The sequence below is a fragment of the Cydia splendana genome, chromosome 8, assembly GCF_910591565.1.
Source record: "Cydia splendana chromosome 8, ilCydSple1.2, whole genome shotgun sequence".
In the NCBI taxonomy this organism is placed as follows: domain Eukaryota; kingdom Metazoa; phylum Arthropoda; class Insecta; order Lepidoptera; family Tortricidae; genus Cydia; species Cydia splendana.
In genome coordinates, this window is record NC_085967.1 from 20,515,134 (window position 1) to 20,532,908 (window position 17,775).

The 17,775-nt window shown below is 39.1% G+C and overlaps 2 protein-coding genes and 1 long non-coding RNA gene across 5 annotated transcripts in view; 1 reads left to right on the top strand and 2 right to left on the bottom strand.

Annotated features, from left to right (window-relative positions):
• Positions 1-10,238, top strand: part of LOC134793001 (protein outspread) — a 388,052-nt gene extending 377,814 nt beyond the window's left edge. For 2 of the 3 annotated variants that reach the window (XM_063764508.1, XM_063764509.1), the window contains exons 12-18: positions 169-338; positions 726-896; positions 1,663-1,815; positions 2,336-2,420; positions 5,765-5,831; positions 7,335-7,445; positions 8,443-10,238. In XM_063764508.1, coding sequence (XP_063620578.1) covers positions 169-338; positions 726-896; positions 1,663-1,815; positions 2,336-2,420; positions 5,765-5,831; positions 7,335-7,445; positions 8,443-8,537 — 852 coding nt within the window. In that variant the 3' untranslated portion in view covers positions 8,538-10,238. The remainder of the gene's footprint in view (positions 1-168; positions 339-725; positions 897-1,662; positions 1,816-2,335; positions 2,421-5,764; positions 5,832-7,334; positions 7,446-8,442) is intronic. The other variant, XM_063764510.1, reaches the window with a different exon arrangement.
• LOC134793034 (uncharacterized) overlaps positions 1-17,775 on the bottom strand; it is a 459,561-nt gene that overhangs the window by 4,868 nt on the left and 436,918 nt on the right. The window lies entirely within an intron of this gene.
• Positions 10,234-16,375, bottom strand: LOC134793026 (sesquipedalian-1). The gene is made up of 4 exons (XM_063764554.1): positions 16,040-16,375; positions 14,607-14,795; positions 14,075-14,212; positions 10,234-11,676 (listed from the first exon to the last, which is right to left on the bottom strand). The coding sequence occupies exons 1-4, from the start codon at positions 16,239-16,241 to the stop codon at positions 11,519-11,521; spliced, it is 687 nt and encodes a 228-aa protein (XP_063620624.1). The 5' UTR covers positions 16,242-16,375; the 3' UTR covers positions 10,234-11,518.

Below are 17,775 nucleotides of genomic sequence, written 5' to 3' on the forward strand. Positions count from 1 at the left end.
AGCCTGGCGTCCGCTTGACAACTAATCCTAAGAATTGACGTACAATTTTTGCTTATGTTGACTATTTATTCTACACCATATTTGTAATTGTCTTATTCGGATATTTTTCAATGAAATAAAATCTATCTTATCCTATCTGTATCTTCATATTCGCCTCCACACTTGCAGAACGCAGTGTCAGCGGACGCCCACGGCGACGGGCTGCGCGTGCGCTACCAGCAGGAAATCGAGCAACTGCGCGCTCTGTGCGAGAAAGGCCTGCTCGCCATGGAGAGCTCGCACCGCCGCATCGTGCGAGAGATGGAGGAGAAGCACCGAGCTGAACGCGAACAGCTCAGGTGAGTAGGAAGTGTGCATATTACCCGATAGATAATGGCATTGCCATCAAAAGTGCAAGAAAAACTTGTTGGAATTTTTCCTACTTGTACATGCCTAAGACACGCTTTCTTTCTTACCGTTTGTCGTAACAAGTGGTATCCAAGTAATCGGAAGGTGTAGATATGTACCTACTAATAATATTTATATTTTCTGCTAATGATCGGTGTTTGCTTTTACCGAACCGTAAATTAATCTGTTCACTTTTGCGTCATCTCAGGGCTACAACGAGGCTCAACTTTATTAGAATTATCTCACAGATAGCGTTGAAACTTTAAAGACAAATACATAGTTCTACATATGTACTTGTAGTAGGTATGTATACTAATAAATATTCTTCTCAATTTCAGGCTGGACAAAGAACAAGCGTTGGCAGAAGAAACGCGCGCCACCCTCGCCGCACTCGACGCCATGCGCAAAGCTCATGAGAACGAGGTCCGACGGGAAGTGGACAAGTTCAAGGCGGAGTTTCTGACCCGCGGCCAACACGGCGAGCTGTCGCAACTCAGCACTCGCCACCAGTAAGTGTCCTATAATAATAGTCCTATCAAGTCCAGCATCAAGCCATCTAGAGTGAATGGGAAGCGATATGGCGATGAAAAGAGCCTTTGAGGGGACACCGACAACACGCCGGCCCGTCGGCCTAGATATCGATGGGCGGATGTGGTGGATGCGGAACAGCGCGAGCTCCAGGTTGAAAACTTGCACAGGCGTGTTGGAGGCCAAGACACACTTTGGGTCGCTGCGCCAGAGGTGTAAGAAAGTATCAAGTATAACCGCCATGTGGGATTTTGATGCGACGATCATTGTTCCGATAGTCGTGTCAGCGAACGGTCTCATAGCGAAGAGTCTCTACCAACACCTAGAGAGATGAGACACTCTCGCTAGGTGGCTGGATAGCAACAGTAAACATTAGTATCGTCTCCCATATTTGCCAAGATTATTCGTTATAGACGTTGAAAAAGTTCTGTATGCAACGTTGTATAACTAAGTCAAAAAGTGCTCGTTATGTCTTCCTTAACAATTTTCGACTTTAAGCCTACGGGTCAAGTTTCTTGATCTCGCTTATCCTCCTAAGGCTCACGGTCATATAGTACTTATATACACAAACAAAACAAAATCAACTTAATTTCCTACATTAAGGGTTCAAATTTCAATAGCCATTTTTGAATTTTACGGCTTGGCCGCAAGAGGTTAAAGCATAACACACCGATAATTCATCTAAAGCAAACTAGGTAGTATATTGTTGTCCATATCTTGATATTGTAGTCTTCGTTTGTTTTCTAGGCAAGAAATGGAGGAGATAAAGCGGGAGATCCTGTCGCTGAGCGAGAAGTACTCGGTGAAGTGCGTCGAGTCCGCGGCGCTAGAAGACAGGCTGGCTGCTGCCACTGCGCAGCTCGCGCACGCGCACAACCACATCATGCAGCTCGATGCTAGGTGAGAAAAAACATAAGTAACATATATGAAATCTTAAAAATCATTACCATTTTCAATATCTCATTTGTAGCTGAGCATATGCCTCTCTTGGTGTACGCCAGTTATCTCAATCCTAAGCTAGTCTCAATCAGAAATTTTGTCTACCCAATGAGGTAACGGACGCCACGATCTGAAAAATAATCTATAAACCAACTGAAGTCGTACATATATCACTGAAACTCTCCATACATAATGAATGTATGGAAGATAAACTGCGAAACAATCTGCTGTTTCATACAAAACACCGGGATCGGCAAACTTTTGAAGAGAAGAGCTAACCACAGTAGAAATTTCAGTTTTAGGGATAGTCACAAAAGTTGATTTCACTGGTTTAATGCTAATCTGGTCAATTCTAAGTGTTAATTATTTGGGTGACTTGAAGAGCCGCAATTTCAGGACAGAACAGCCGCATGCGGCTCGCGAGCCGCGGTTTGCCGACCTCTGCTCTATACCCACTTACATTACGTGTAAATAATTCCAGGAACAAACAGCTGCGCGCGCACATAATGTCGGAAGCCAGCGAGATGAAGGGCGACGCGCTGCCGCACCTCATCGAGGACGGAGCGGTAAGTTCATAGTCCACACACTCCACCTACAGATCTTAGACATTGCACGAGGTGACGTGAGAGGATAGGACACGTAATAGTGATTTGTTTTACAAGGGGGCAAAGTTATTGTTTAACCGCTCGTGCTAATATTGATATCCGAGCAAGCGAAAGATCCCAAAATTGAACCACGAGCGTAGCGAGTGTTTCGAAAAATTGAATCTTGAGCGTTGCGAGGGTTTCAAAGCACGAGGGTTAAACAAAATTTGCCCCCGAGTGAAACACAAAATTTTTCACCACACCAACCCGAAGCAAATATTAAATGTAAAATATCAAACAAAATCAAACCATTTAAATGAATGTTATTAAATATTGTTCATCGAAAATCATCATTTAAAAGTCAATTCTACCAGCAAACATAAGAAAACAACTCAAAATTTGTATTTGATTACTTTGCCTCACATGTGAATTACTGATAGCAAAGTGCAACAAATGGCCCAATCTCAGTATAAACTGAAGGATTATTAATATATTCAATAAAATAAAAGTACAAAATTCTCCAATCGGCCATTTTCACTGAAACACCAATCAGATCAGAAGCGATCTAAGAAGTGACGTCATCACTCCATGACATATTTCTTAGAGCAGCATAGACAACCTCATTGACCGTAATCCATACGTCCTCACCAAAGAGTTTGGAGGTTAAAAAAAATATTATTTCGCCACTAAACATTTATTACGTCCAAAAAATATTATTACACGATATAAAGTAAATATTTATTTGTTATTTTATAAACTAAATGCTAAATAATACGATATTTTACCAAAATACTTTTTAAATTATTTGGCTGAATGGAACTATCATTGCCATGTTGGCTGTCGTAACCAGAAAAAAATAAAAATTAAAAAGTAAAACCGGCTCTCGGTATTTTCACTAAAAATGTACATGTATCTAAATAATTAATCTTAAATTGCAACCGTGTGAGAGTTTTTGTATAAAATGAGTTATTGTGATTAATTTTTGTAATGTATTTATCACCCCTAATCGTAATATATGGTGCTGAATTAACAATATCATTCGGGTTCAAGGCAAAATTCGTAACTGTAAGTATGTAAACTATGTAAACAATATCTACCACACTACCACCATCTAATTTATGACGTCACAAATAGCGTGCGAGGCGTTTTCGCGCGAGGTTTAAACTAGCTACAATAAAATGCAATTATTTATGTTAAATCTTATGAGTATAGCTGAAATATTGTGTTTTTCGGAACCAATACAAGTGTACAGACAATATTAAAAGGGATTTCAAAATTTGTCATCAGGCCTATTCTGGCCCTCCACTTAAAGTTTCTAAACTTTCTGGCCCCCCATGAAGAAAGTTTGCCCACCACTGGTCTATAATATGCTCGGAAATGCATTATACCTACTAAAGAACACATGGTAACAACATTGAGTTATTATTACTTCATACCTATAGGCCCCGTGCATGAACTATAGGGGGCAGCATAAGGGCCGTCAGATTTTTGGCGAGAGGCGCAGATGTGTCGTTTATGCTTCCGATGTAGCCCACAAGATGGCAGAACCTACTTTGCACAAGGAAACGTACCGACGAGAACGGTAGATGGTAACACTTGCTTTGGCAATGTACATGTATGTTTCCGATTCAGGCCACAAGATGGCAGACGCGCCATTTGTTTATCATTGTATATCTTTCTGCAATAAAGTTTAAATAAATAAATGAGCCATAAGAAATAAAGTATAATTAAAAGTACGTCGTTTAAATGGTTTCTAAAAGATTCAATAGTAGTAAAAATATTTAGATTGTCCATGAATCTCAGTTGTGTAATGTAACGTAGTAGGAGACAAATCTCACGTCACCTCACGAGACCACAGCACTAGCTTAAACAGCCAGGCTTATAGCGCTTTCATAGACCATATACCATAGAGCATTAGATCGCCACGCTTGCTTGACATTGCACATAACCTTCATGCCAAATTATATCTTATTGCATTACATTACGATTCAATTTCAATTTGCTCTTTGCACTATTCGGTTTCAAAATTCTCGAGTATTTTGTATGGAGAAACAAATTTTTAGCACCCTTTATGTAAATATCGAAAATATAAGCATTTCCTTTATCCTTCATCTTGTACAGACCGAATTGAACTGTTTTTAATATACTTGCAACGTTACGCAATATGACACGAGCTATTACTAATGTCGAGTTTGCAAAACTATGACTAATATATTGGTCGTGGCAAAACCATCTTTTTCACCTCGACAGTCAACAAAAATTTGTATACGTAACTGTTCCTACAAAAAGTACCATTTTAATGACCTTTTTTTACCAAAACAATATTTAAACTAGGTACTATTTAACGAATCAAACCAAGCTAACACTGCACAGACTTAATAGTGACAGTGTCACCATAGATATAAAATTATTTATTATAAAAACATGGTGTATATATTGGCACTCACACTTTGACACGTCAAAGTCAGTGCCGAGTTAGAGTCGCACCAAGAAAAGTCTGCAGCGGATGTGACAGCACACGCAGTGTAAGTGTTATTTATACGTCATAATTTCATAGAAGTTTGACGTTTAAAATGACACTTGCACTGCGTGGACTATCAAAATCGCTGCAGACTTTTCACGGTCTGACTCTAGCTTATAGGCGAACTCTATAGGTACGACTTGCCAGAGGGCCTACCGCGAACCACGTTCGACGTGTTGCCTCCCTGTCACACTTACGTACGAATTTACAAGTGCGACAGAGAGGCAACACGTCGAACGTGGTTCTCGGTAGGTCCGAGGTTACACTCAACATGTGTAAAAAACAATAAACAAAGTACAATTTGTGTCATGCAATTTGGTGACGATCGATTTGCAAGAGTTTATTTAGCATATATGTATACCGGATGGAACAGAACGAAGGACTTTTACGCAAACTGGGAATTGTTCAGGCTACGTACTTAATTTTTCACTTATTAATCACGTTAATATTTCTAATCGTTTTTGAGAAACAGTTTGTTAAACATTAGTGCGAAAATCTGTATGTTTCAACCCTAGCAAGTAGATCCTATTGAATGACATGACATGTGTCAATTTAAAATGTAAATAACTTTGTAGGGTTGTCACTGATATATAAATATTTCATTTTAATGATTTTGTTTTACTTTTAAATCCAGCTTTACGAGTATGATTATAATAACTCGATTGTTGATCACTTAGCTCCTCCTAAATCCTTAGTCTTAGATCCATTCAGAAATGTTCCACCCTGTATAATGACTATTAAATAGCGAATAGTTCAGTTCGGTCGATATCGTTAGAACATTATGGTTGATTGGGTGCACTAACAGCATGGGCGGGAGGCGCCGCTGTGGCAGCACCTGCGGCAGCTGGCCGGCGTCTGGCAGCGGAACTCAGGTAAATGAGACTTGGGAACGGCGCCATCTAGTGGACGGTTGGGTACTTTCTTACACCGTAAGCAAAGACTAATAATACAAAGACGGCTAATCCCCTTGGCATGCTTTTAACCAAAATACTGATTATTTTCGTAGTCGACATCTAGCGTCAAGTAGCGGATTTATCAGTACCGCTACTCGACACTAGATGTCGACTACGAAATTAAGCAGTATTTTGGTTACAAGCATGTTAAGGGGATTTACCGTCTATGTATTATTAGTCTATGGCAAAGGGTAACTCATGTGCCTATCTGAGTTTTGAATTTTTTGGTTTTTTCCGCCATAACTATTCTGACTACCCAACTGCGGTTGGTGAGAAATCTTTTCTTATGCTATAAAAGTCAGGTTAAAAAGTGTTGTAAATCTTAAGTGGAGGGCACCCTTATGACATAAAAGAAGGATTAAACAATCCGGTAGATGGCGTTGATCGCAATTAGCACTAAGAGCACAATTCTGAAGTGTATTGGATTGGTAGAGGTTTCAGATTTTGTAACTTTTTTAGCACCTAGTTTAGTTGATTTGTTTTGGTTTGCTTATTTAGTTATAAATATTTTTATATATGTACCTTATAATAAATAAGTTACAGAAGTGAAATGATCATAACTGAAAAAGTTTAAGAGAGAATCCTTGCATGAAATAAAAATTACAATCATATAGGTATTTCGCACCCAGCGTTAAATATCAAGTCATGTTTGGCCTAATACTAATTTGCTTTTGCTGCCACAAAAATAACAATACATCAAAGCTGCTAAAAAAAAATATTTATATGCTTTTTCCGTGTGTTTTAAGTAGGTATTTTCACTACATACAAGTAAATTGAAATAGGTTACAGTTTTATTTTCAATAAACGTACTAGTAGCAATCTAATTAAATACTACTAGTTTTTAATTTGATTTATATTTGTTTTCTAGTTAGATATAATTTTTAAAATATCTAACAACGTGTGAAGTATGTTCAAACCATTTAAATTGCCCCGAAGTTGATAAAAATTCAACAAGACATTGATTGAAGTATACTAATAAAAAAAATTGAATCGAGCAATAATTATATTAAATACTGAAATTAAATTCACCAAAAAAAAACGTGGACGATTTGCTGCGTATGTTCAAGTAACCGGTAACACTTTTTATACGGGCAATTTAGTGACTTGACATCACCGTAAGGCGCGTCCAGATCTGGCGAATGCATCGCGAATGCGTCAGTTCATAAGTGACTCGATAAATGCTGCTCACATCGCATACGTTCACCATAATGTAGCATCCGTTCAGGGCGCAAGCGATCGTCAGGGCTCGGTTCAGCTCGGCTGACGTCTTGTTCGCTCTTATTGCGTAGACATAGAGTAACTTTTTAACGGTTATTGTCGATAATGTGGGGAGACCCTTAGCGGAGCATTCGCCAGTTTTTGACGTTTCCTAGCTTTCCCCTTGTCGTTTCCATGTTATCGTCATCATTGACATATTAACAGGGGAAGTCGCGGAGCAGCCCGCTGCTGGAGGCGGCGCGCCCGACGCGGCCCGCCAAGATACAGTTCGCGAAGACAGAGGCTACCAGAAACCTGCAGCTGTCACCCGTCCAGGTATTACTTCACTACTGTGTATTAACAGGGGAAGTCGCAGAGCAGTCCGTTGCTGAAGGCAGCGCCCGACGCGGCCCGCCAAGATACAGTTCGCGAAGACAGAGGCTACCAGAAACCTGCAGCTGTCACCCGTCCAGGTATTACTTCACTACTGTGTATTAACAGGGGAAGTCGCGGAGCAGTCCGTTGCTGAAGGCAGCGCCCGACGCGGCCCGCCAAGATACAGTTCGCGAAGACAGAGGCTACCAGAAACCGGCAGCTGTCACCCGTCCAGGTATTACTTCACTACTGTGTATTAACAGGGGAAGTCGCGGAGCAGTCCGCTGCTGAAGGCCGCGCCCGACGCGGCCCGCCAAGATACAGTTCGCGAAGACAGAGGCTACCAGAAACCGGCAGCTGTCTCCCGTCCAGGTATTACCTACTTCACTACTTTGATGATATTTATTTAGAAATTTAACCTTTTGAACGCCAGACGGCGAAATAATATGCTGTGTCCCGGACGCCAGGCGATCGCTATTATTTAAGCGAAATTGAACTTTACGGAGTCCCGCGTAAGTAGGCTGTAGCCGTCGTTGGCAACCTTGGCAAGGCTTTCCGATGACGGCCACAGCCGTCTGTTAAATCAGGCAACAAGGCCTTACAGACAAACATACATACCCAAAAAGCCAAAAAAAAAAATCAAAAACTAGGGCATAAAATTCCATTAAAACAAAATTGACACAATTCTCGGGATTGACAGTACAAGCTATGCCGACGCCATCTGCTAAATACTTCGACCGGCCAACCCTTTGGCAATTGGCCATTCTGTAGGTTACCGTGGTCACACTAGTAAATATCTGTGCTGTCATTTTTAATGACAATTAATTATACATTGTTGGTCCAACAAACCTTTCACGGATACCGCGGATACCGTCGTTACACACTGACGGACCGATTGTGGACATTGACAATATATCCACTTTATTCGGCAACATAATCATTAATTCGTTCCTTTCAGAACTGAGGACGCGTCGCTGCTCCGTGCGCGAGCGCACGACCGTCGCCCCGCTCGTCGGAATGGTGGCCGAGCGGAAGAAGCGTTTCGAGCTATAACGCGCGCTCTCTCCCTCGTCGATCCCCGCCAACGACTCTATGCCAACGACATAAAGTCCAATCTTCATCGACGAGAGAAACAGAACGCAACGCGTCCATTTCGAATTCACTCGTCCACGGAAATAATGACCCTATGCCTTCCGCGTAGAGTTCAAAACTTAAAAGATTGACGTGATTCGTCCCTTTAAAAATGTCAATTGATTTTAAACGCTAAAGTCATCGTAGTAAAGTTTGATTCCGAATGGACGCTACACCCACCACGCTAGCACCTGGTCACTTTGCTTTGCATATCCATATGTTATAGCAATAAAATACATGTACTAAGTATTACAGTAGCGTTAATAACATTATTTATGAGTGTTTCATGACAGTATATTCAAATGTAACCGTTGAATTGTATTAGGACTACAGTGTAACTTAGTTGTTAGTTGTCCGCAGTGGTTATATGACTATATTCATTTTATTATATTTAATCCAACACAAATATTGTCCCAACATTTAGCCCTAGTGTATCGTTATGTTATGACCAAATATAATTTTCTCTAAGTGGCCAGATCCTTAACTCCCACCCACCACATGAAATGTATATAACTTTGTTAGTATTGTTTTTACTTAGTTCTAATTAACTCTTAACTGTATATTTCTTTCTTTTGTACGTTTTCTTTTCATGAATTTGCGTGACTGATTTCTTCAGTTAGATATTTCTAAGTTAGTTTTAGATGATTGGTTAGTGATGTAAAAATGTAACCTTATGTAAATACTAACGGTCCTCCTTTTGTAACCATTTGTTTTCGTGCACAGTTTCCCTGTCCATTTAATCTTTAAGGAATTGTTACCAAATATTTCTTATTTATGACATTTTTACTTTCGGGCGCGTCGGGCACAGTGGCTCGCCTTTCCACTTTGAATCAATTAAAAAGTTATGAAATTGAATAAAGTTGAATTGTGTCACTGTGTCTGTTCGATCCCTTGTTTATTTTTTGTAGTTTTATAAATAGTTTAGAGTATGCGTTGTGAGTGTGGGGCATATATGTACGGAGTTTGAGCCGGGCACGTTTTGCTTATATTATATTTTTAGAGGCATATTATATTGTTTTACACATTAACAAGTTATTTTAGAGCGTTAAAGTTTGACATTTTCGGTTTATCCCTAACCTGTGTGTAAACTTGTTTGTTACCATGTTTCTGAACTGGGCATTTGAAAACTGTCTTCCATCGCGTTTGACTCACATGTTGTGTATAGTATCACCTGCGGTCCGCGTCGGGCGTCCAAAGTCGAATAAGGCGTCTTAAGGCCAGAGCACACCGGCTGCATGCGCGTGCGCTAAAACGCAGATCACGCAAGCGGTGTGCCGTCTCTCATGAAAATCTGTATATTACAACGCGCACGTCTATGCGCACGCGTCCGGTGTGCACAGGCTTTTAATGTATCGTATTGCTCAATGTTATCTAGTTTCATTAAATTATATAAAGAGATGAAATACCAAAACAATTGATCGCATTGTATAACGCTTGTCGGCACTTAAGGATAAGAACGCGGCTGAAAAATTACTTGCGCACGCGTCGGTATTGCCGCGGCGTCGTCAGCATGTTGTCGACGTGTCGCCGCGGCGACGCTGTCGCGTCCCTCCCCTGTCTCAGTTGACGTTGTAAAGTGTTGGTTTACATAACAAAGATTTTAAATAAAACTACTTAATACAACCGTTGTTTCATTTATTTCATTTAAATAGTTATTTACACCGATGTAGGAACTCATTTAAGAAGCGCGTTTAATACTGATAGGCAAGTGAGCACATATTTTACGATTTATCAAAATTATAATAAGGTTATTAATAGTAATTTAATAATAAAATCGACATCAAGAATTTCAAAGAATTTTCATTCTAGAACATGATTTCCAGCTTGTTAAATTATGTTGAGAATGATTTAACAAATAGTCCGTTCTAATGCCGACCTTATCTTATGGGCGAAAATATTCAAATTCTGTTACTTTTTGTAACAGGATGAATCAAATCAAAAGTTGGGTCAACGGATCATTAATAATTATAATACGTAATTCGAAATATTTTGTAGCTTCTAATCCTAAAGTTGTTTTTTCACCGTGAAACTGTGATAATCATTGCAATACTCATAAAAACACATAATTACATACAAAGTTCTCATGAACAGGCACCGCATTGATTTCGAAAATCTTCCTTAAACCATTAAAGAGATTGTTTGCCTAAAAGTCATCTCATAGAATTTATTTAAGTACCTAAAGGCCTTTCTCTTATCCTATTACATATTAAAGCCTAATTATAGCTAAAGTGCAGGCGGTGAACCAAAACGTAAAAGAAATCGTGAGATACATAAATACTAGAGTATTTGTGTAAAAGGTTCCGTCCACGACGGAACTTGGCGGAAGGTGTGAAGGTCGCGAAACAGAACATTTATTGTGCGACTAAATCTCATTAAGTGGTGAAGTTGCGTCGCTTTTTCAAACTGTATAAGCTGTGATCACACACCATTTCATTGCTTCTTACAAATGTATATGTGACGATTCAACAGCTTTCTATCGCTTCTTATAATGTCTGTAAGCGATGATGTTACAAGCTTCTGTCACTTTTAGCGGTGATTCTACCGTTTTTTGTCGCTCGGCCAGCGTGGTGTGCCACTCGCCGCGTTCGCCAAGCATCTTGCGCCCAAAAAGGTGAATGTCTAAGCGTGAGGGTCTAGAAGTTCAATTGTGTATTGCTCTTGATTAAAATTGCAGACGAATGCTCTTTCAACTTTCCATTCGCTATATTACAGCTGTATAAGCGGTGATTCCACAACTTTTTGTCGTTTAGCGAGCGTGGCGCGCCACTCGCTACGGTCCAAGAGGATCTTGCGGACGAAGGCGATGTGAACGTCGAAGCGAAGTCTCAAAGTTTAACAGCGTCTGCACTCTTTATTAAAATCACAGACGAATGATAATATTTCAACTTCCATTTTTTGCGATATTATAGCTGTATAAGCGGTGATTCCACAACCTTCTGTCGTTTAGCAAGCGTGGCGCGCCACTCGCTACGGTCCAAGAGGATCTTGCGGCCAAAGGCGGTGTGGATGTCGCGGAAAGGGACCTTCTTGCGAGAAATGTCTGGTCGGAGGTTCTCTTTATCTGCAAATTGAAAAGGAATGTTTTATAAACCTAATTGATATTAGAAAGATATGGTTGAAGACTGGTATGGTTGGGTTAGGTTAGTCATTGACTTTACAAGGCTTGTGTTACGAACAGTGAACTCATACATAAGAGGACAACAATCTACACAATTAAATTGGTCAGTAAAATACCAGACAAAGCGATCCGAGCGACGCTTACCACCCCTGTATTCCTCTCTTGTTTACTATCTCTGTAGAAGTATCCAGGAAAATATGCTTAGTTACAGATCTAGTGCATAATTATTTTCCATTATATATTCACGGAAACGTACGAACGTGTCTTGCTATTTCAGTCAGTCTCTGTACAAAAAGTACTGAGGTTGAATGAAGTAGCATGACAAATACGAACGTTTCCGAGAAAATACGATGGAAATCAATTGACCGTAGTTCTGTAGAAACCGACCATTTTTTTATTTTTGTCAAAGTGACTTACTTATATGTAAGAGTGATAGAGGCAGAAAGCGCTTCGTTGGTGGAGCGCAAGCGATTGGCATGTTGGCTAGGCCCCTAGAACAGCTAAATTGTACCCAAAGATTTGGTTATTAAATTAAAAACAAAAATTGGCATCTTGGCTAGGCACCTTGAGTGCGTAGCCAATATGCCAATCGTTTGCGCTACGAGAGCGAAACGCTATCTCTGTCTCTCTATCGCACTAATACGTAAGAGTGATAGAGACAGAAAGTGCTTCGTTGTCGGAGCACAAGCGATTGGCATCTTGGCTAGGCCCCCAGAACAGCTAAATTTACCTAATGATTTGGTTATTAAATTAAAAAGAAAAATTGTCATCTTGGCTAGGCACCTTGGGTGCGTAGCCAACATGGCAATCGTTTGTGCTACGACAGCGAAACGCTATCTCTGTCTCTGTATCGCACTAATATGTAAGAGTGATAGACAGAAAGCGCTTCGTTGTTGGAGCGCAAGCGATTGGCATGTTGGCTAGGCCCCCAGAACAGCTAAATTTACCTAATGATTTGGTTGTTAAAATAAAAACAAAAATTGGCATCTTGGCTAGTAAGGCACCTTGGGAGCGTAGCCAACATGCCAAACGTTTGCGCTACGACAACGAAACGCTATCTCTGTCTCTCTATCGCACTAATATGTAAGAGTGATAGAGACAGAAAGCGCTTCGTTGTTGGAGCGCAAGCGATTGGCATGTTGGCTAGGCCCCCAGAACTGCTAAATTGTACCCAAAGATTTAGTTATTAAATTAAAAACAAAACTTGTCATCTTGGCTAGGCACCTTGGGTGCGTAGCCAACATGCCAATCGTTTGCGCTACGACAACGAAACGCTATCTTTGTCTCTGTATCGCACTAATATGTAAGAGTGATAGACAGAAAGCGCTTCGTTGTTGGAGCGCAAGCGATTGGCATGTTGGCTAGGCCCCCAGAACAGCTAAATTTACCTAATGATTTGGTTGTTAAAATAAAAACAAAAATTGGCATCTTGGCTAGGCACCTTGGGAGCGTAGCCAACATGCCAAACGTTTGCGCTACGACAACAAAACGCTATCTCTGTCTCTCTATCGCACTAATATGTAAGAGTGATAGGGACAGAAAGCGCTTCGTTGTTGGAGCGCAAGCGATTGGCATGTTGGCTAGGCCCCCAGAACTGCTAAATTTACCTAATGATTTGGTTATTAAATTAAGAACAAAAATTGTCATCTTGGCTAGGCATCTTGGGTTCGTAGCCAACATGCCAATGGTTTGCGCTACGACAACAAAACGCTATCCCTCTCTCTCTCCATTAATATGTAAGAGTGATAGAGCCAGAGATAGCGTTTTGTTGTCGTAGCGCAAACCATTGGCATGTTGGCTACGCACTCAAGGTGCCTAGCCAAGATGCCAATCTTTGTTTTAAATTCAATAACCAAATCATTAGTTAGTAAATTAAAAATAATACGGTTACTGAAACTATGCGACAGTAAATTTGTAAGATTTTATTCCATAAAATTCCATAAATTAGACAAGAGACTAACTACTATTACATCTACCTAACTATACGTAATTAGTACCTATACGGTACCCAGACCATATTTTTATTCGTGGAATATTATTTCGAATAAAAATCATGATTATATTGATTTGATTAAGAATATGTTATTCTCATTCAATTTTTTCTCATACGAATTATTCCCGACCAAAATTATTTGAATATTTTTGACGGGAATAAAATCGAGATGATTTTATTCCTACAAATTCTTATTCAAATAATGATTTTATTCTTGAATGTCCAACACTGACTCAGTAGCTTTGGTCGCTTTCTGCATTGATAAAAAAATTTAGTTGGTCGTTTTCTGCATAACTACGGTCAATTATGCACTCTGTATTCAAATGTTACCATGCCAAATGTACTCACGGTGCCTGCTGCCCGGTACGGCCTTTGGCTCGTTCTCTGGTAGTTTGTTGAAGGGATTGTATCTCTGTCCCCGCGGCGGCGCGCGCGGCTCTTCAGTCGGTGTGGTCACTAACGCTGCGGCCTCTGCCGCTGCCTCCGCTGTGGACAAAAGGGAACTTTAGTGGTTTCCAATTGTACCCAACTTTTTATAATAGCAAGCCATCTGAACTTTCAACCCAAAGGGCTAACTAGACCAAAATAAAATATTACGGAAGTAGTCGTAATATTTTTAAGCTACAATAAATTGACACTAGCCGGGATCAAACATATAACGTGCATCTTTAGGCGACACAAACCCTAAGGAGAATGCAGAAAATTATTACCCATTACACTAGTAAACCTATATTAAGGTGTATGACCTGTTCAAGAGAGTAAAAAACTAGATGCTTAAAAAATTCAAGTTGCGTAGAAAAGGAGCACCTTACAAAAATATTAAGTATAAGAAAATTTGAATTAGAACTGCTAGAAGCGTATACTATTGAGCTCCTCAAACCTTCAGCTTCATCCAACTGCCTCTGCAGCTCTGCTACCATGAGCTTCATGTAGTCATAGCTGGCGCAAGCCAGAGCTTTCATCCACGCCTCCATGGAGGCCTGTGAGTTGGTGCACAGGTAGAATGTCCGTCCACCCTCGCACTGGAAGACGATCTTAAAGCTGTAGGTTTCCTCTTCTTCTGTTAGCTCTGAAGATAAGATATTTGACCAAGCATTAGCGAAGGTCTCCAGTTCAGCTTAAGTGAGAATACTGAGAATGCTTTTGTATGTTCAAATGTTCTTCTCTACAGGTCGATATTCTCTATTGATTCTCGTGAAATTTTGTGAGCAGGTTTTATATTTAAAAAACTTATTTACCTTAGTTGCTTGAATCTGGTCCTATTCAATGTGTTGTATTCAAGTTTTACAAGCAAGATATTTTTTCAGGAATTATATACTTTGATAACTGAACCAACTTACAAATCAATTTTACTACTAGAAATGTTAGACACTCAAATTAGATTAAGAGCACTAATTAGGAAATTGGATTAATAACTGCCAATTAGTAATACTGTAAAGTAAATTACTAATGCTTAATTAATGTGGTAACTATGTGTGGTAGTGTGGTAACAACATAATATCTAGAGCAGGGCTCGGAACCGTTTTTTTTTTAATCCCAAAATAGCCCAACATATTTAATTATTTTATGCTCTTTACTTGAATCATGTATTTAGGTAACAACTTCGTATTATTAGATTGTCCTATTCAAAATAAAATAATAAACCAAAGAATGAAAAAGAACGAAATAAAACCGGTATTTTTTGTATGAAGAAAAACCCGGTGCCGAGCCTTGATCTAGAGAAAAGGGATTCATATCATGCGCAGCACAAGTGAAAAAGGGTATAACTTCCATATAAGACTTTTTCAGCAAAGCCATAGACTGGACTCTTCCATAACTCAACACAATCAATTTGTAACTGGGATCAATATGCTATAAAATTTCGACAACATCAAAAAACTATAAAACATTGGTTCCAAACTTAGGGCTGCTAACTCCCTTAGAGGTAAAACAGGTTTTTAATGACGTCAATTGCAGAGTCAATTACCTAAAATGTTAGGAATCACTACCCTATAGTTAAAATGTCTTAAAAGAAATAAGTATCTTAATGTGTTTTGCACCATGAAATTATCAAATTACTCTGTGATAAATTGATAATGTTTGTATTACATTGGTTACTATGGCTACAGTACAGTAAAACAAGATCATTTTCTGATTCATGCTGTACAATAATTACTGGCATAATATCCAAGTTTACCACTGAAAGAAAAAGTACCTATTTTGTGAGACCTTATAAAACACATTCTGTTAGAGAACTTCTTTCCCTAAGTAACTATATTTAACTTTTACAGAACAAAAGTCTGAATACGCTGTGGAAGTAAGTGTGTTACATACCAATAGTGCATCCTTCCAGCACAATGACGCCCGCTGGCTCCTTATCCCCCTTCTTATCGAAGTAAAACAACAGATTCCCTTTCAATGTGAACCAGCGGCGCGTGTAGCTCTTGCCCGCCTCCCGCATATCCAGCCAGCCCTCCCGGTCCACCGGCGTCGCCGACGACGCGAACGCACACAAATTCTTCTCGTTAATCTTCATTTTCAACACTTAGTTATGTTGATTCGTATAGGACACGCTTTTACGCCAACGGTACCGCTTTCGAGCGATTTAATTATGCAAAATACTTCATTTGTAATGTTTGTTGTGCACGGTTCCAGCGGTTAGTTATAATAGTCGGTAATGTTGATAATAATGTTTTTTAAAGAAAAAACATTGGCAAAATTGCATTTACCACTAGCAAATACGCAAATAAAATGAAATTTGACATTTGAATACCGATGTTACCATGTTATATCTTGATAATGTACAATAAATACAATGGTAATATTATGTAGTATGTTTAAAGCATGACATTCATTATCCCATGCAAAGGTTAGTTTAAAGAAGTTTTCTCAAAAATGGACGGCAAAGTCGACTTTGCCGTTTAAAAAATAGGTTGCGAAGCGCGTAGTTTATGGTCAGTCAAAAATTAAAAAGTTAAAAACATTGCAGTCTCGATTTTGGGACTGCAATGTTGCATACAAATTCCATTATTTGTCGAGTTCCAAACTTTTTAAAAGTTGAAATGGCCATATCAAATGAAGGCACAGGCCCATTAAACAGCCAAACAGATGATTAGTACCGCGACTATTTAGCTGTCTCAAATACGAGGGTCGCACTGAAATATTCGGGAATGGGACACTTAGAAATAACATAATAGAAACAGGCATATAATTTATAAAAATGTAACTCTTTATAAAACTTTTAAGGTATATTCCATTTGGTTGTCATTTGTATTTAAGAATTACTGGCAATTTGAAAATTGTATGTCGAACATTATTTGAATTTTTGGCCAAGTGATTTTTCGGATCATATTTTTAAACGGTTTTCAATATGCCCTCAGCGAACAAATAAAAGTTACAATGGGCTTCTGTTATTTTTTTATGAACTAGAGTTCATCGTACGCTCGTTTGCAGTTAAAATTAAATATGAAAGTCACTTTCATTTTATCCCATGGGTGATCTTAAAGAAGCATGTCATTCCAAAGCGACGTCAAAAATTAAAATCGCATATGTGCTGTTAATTAAAAAGACTGCCAAAAAAGTTGCATATCGGCAGATTTCGACATTCCTAAATATTCATATGACAACAGTAAAAAAATCTTTTATATATATATATATATGTAAAAAAACTTCAATTCCGTTGGCTACTCCACGAATTTCATACAAAACCACTAAGGCCCCAAAATCGCCATACAAAAAGGACTTTGGGATTATGAGCCGTGTGCATTACAGAATGATTACTTTCAAAAGAAAATTTATATGCGTGGTCAGTTTGAGTTTAAGTATGTATTAAAATAAAGATTGACCGTCTAGATGCGACAGTTTTCTCTATTCCCGACATTTTCAGTGCAACCCTCGTAGGTTGGCGTATTTTCGGCAGAAAAATACACTTCTATTTTTTTATTAAAAAAATTAAAAGGCGGCAAAGCTAATTTTTTCAATTGTTTCTACTTTTTTCTGTGGAAATATATACGTAAGAAAGTTGCTTTTGTAAAATATTTCTATGATATTTATATTTCTTGCACCATTTT

Bases quoted from the DNA above. Each gene is read 5' to 3' on its own strand.
- LOC134793026 (XM_063764554.1), bottom strand. From the start codon at position 16,241: ATGAAGATTAACGAGAAGAATTTGTGTGCGTTCGCGTCGTCGGCGACG. The intron at 14,796-16,039 runs GTATGTAACACA...TCTTATCTTCAG, and splicing joins GCTGGAAGGATGCACTATTG to AGCTAACAGAAGAAGAGGAA. The intron at 14,213-14,606 runs GTTTGAGGAGCT...TTTTGTCCACAG, and splicing joins GCAGTTGGATGAAGCTGAAG to CGGAGGCAGCGGCAGAGGCC.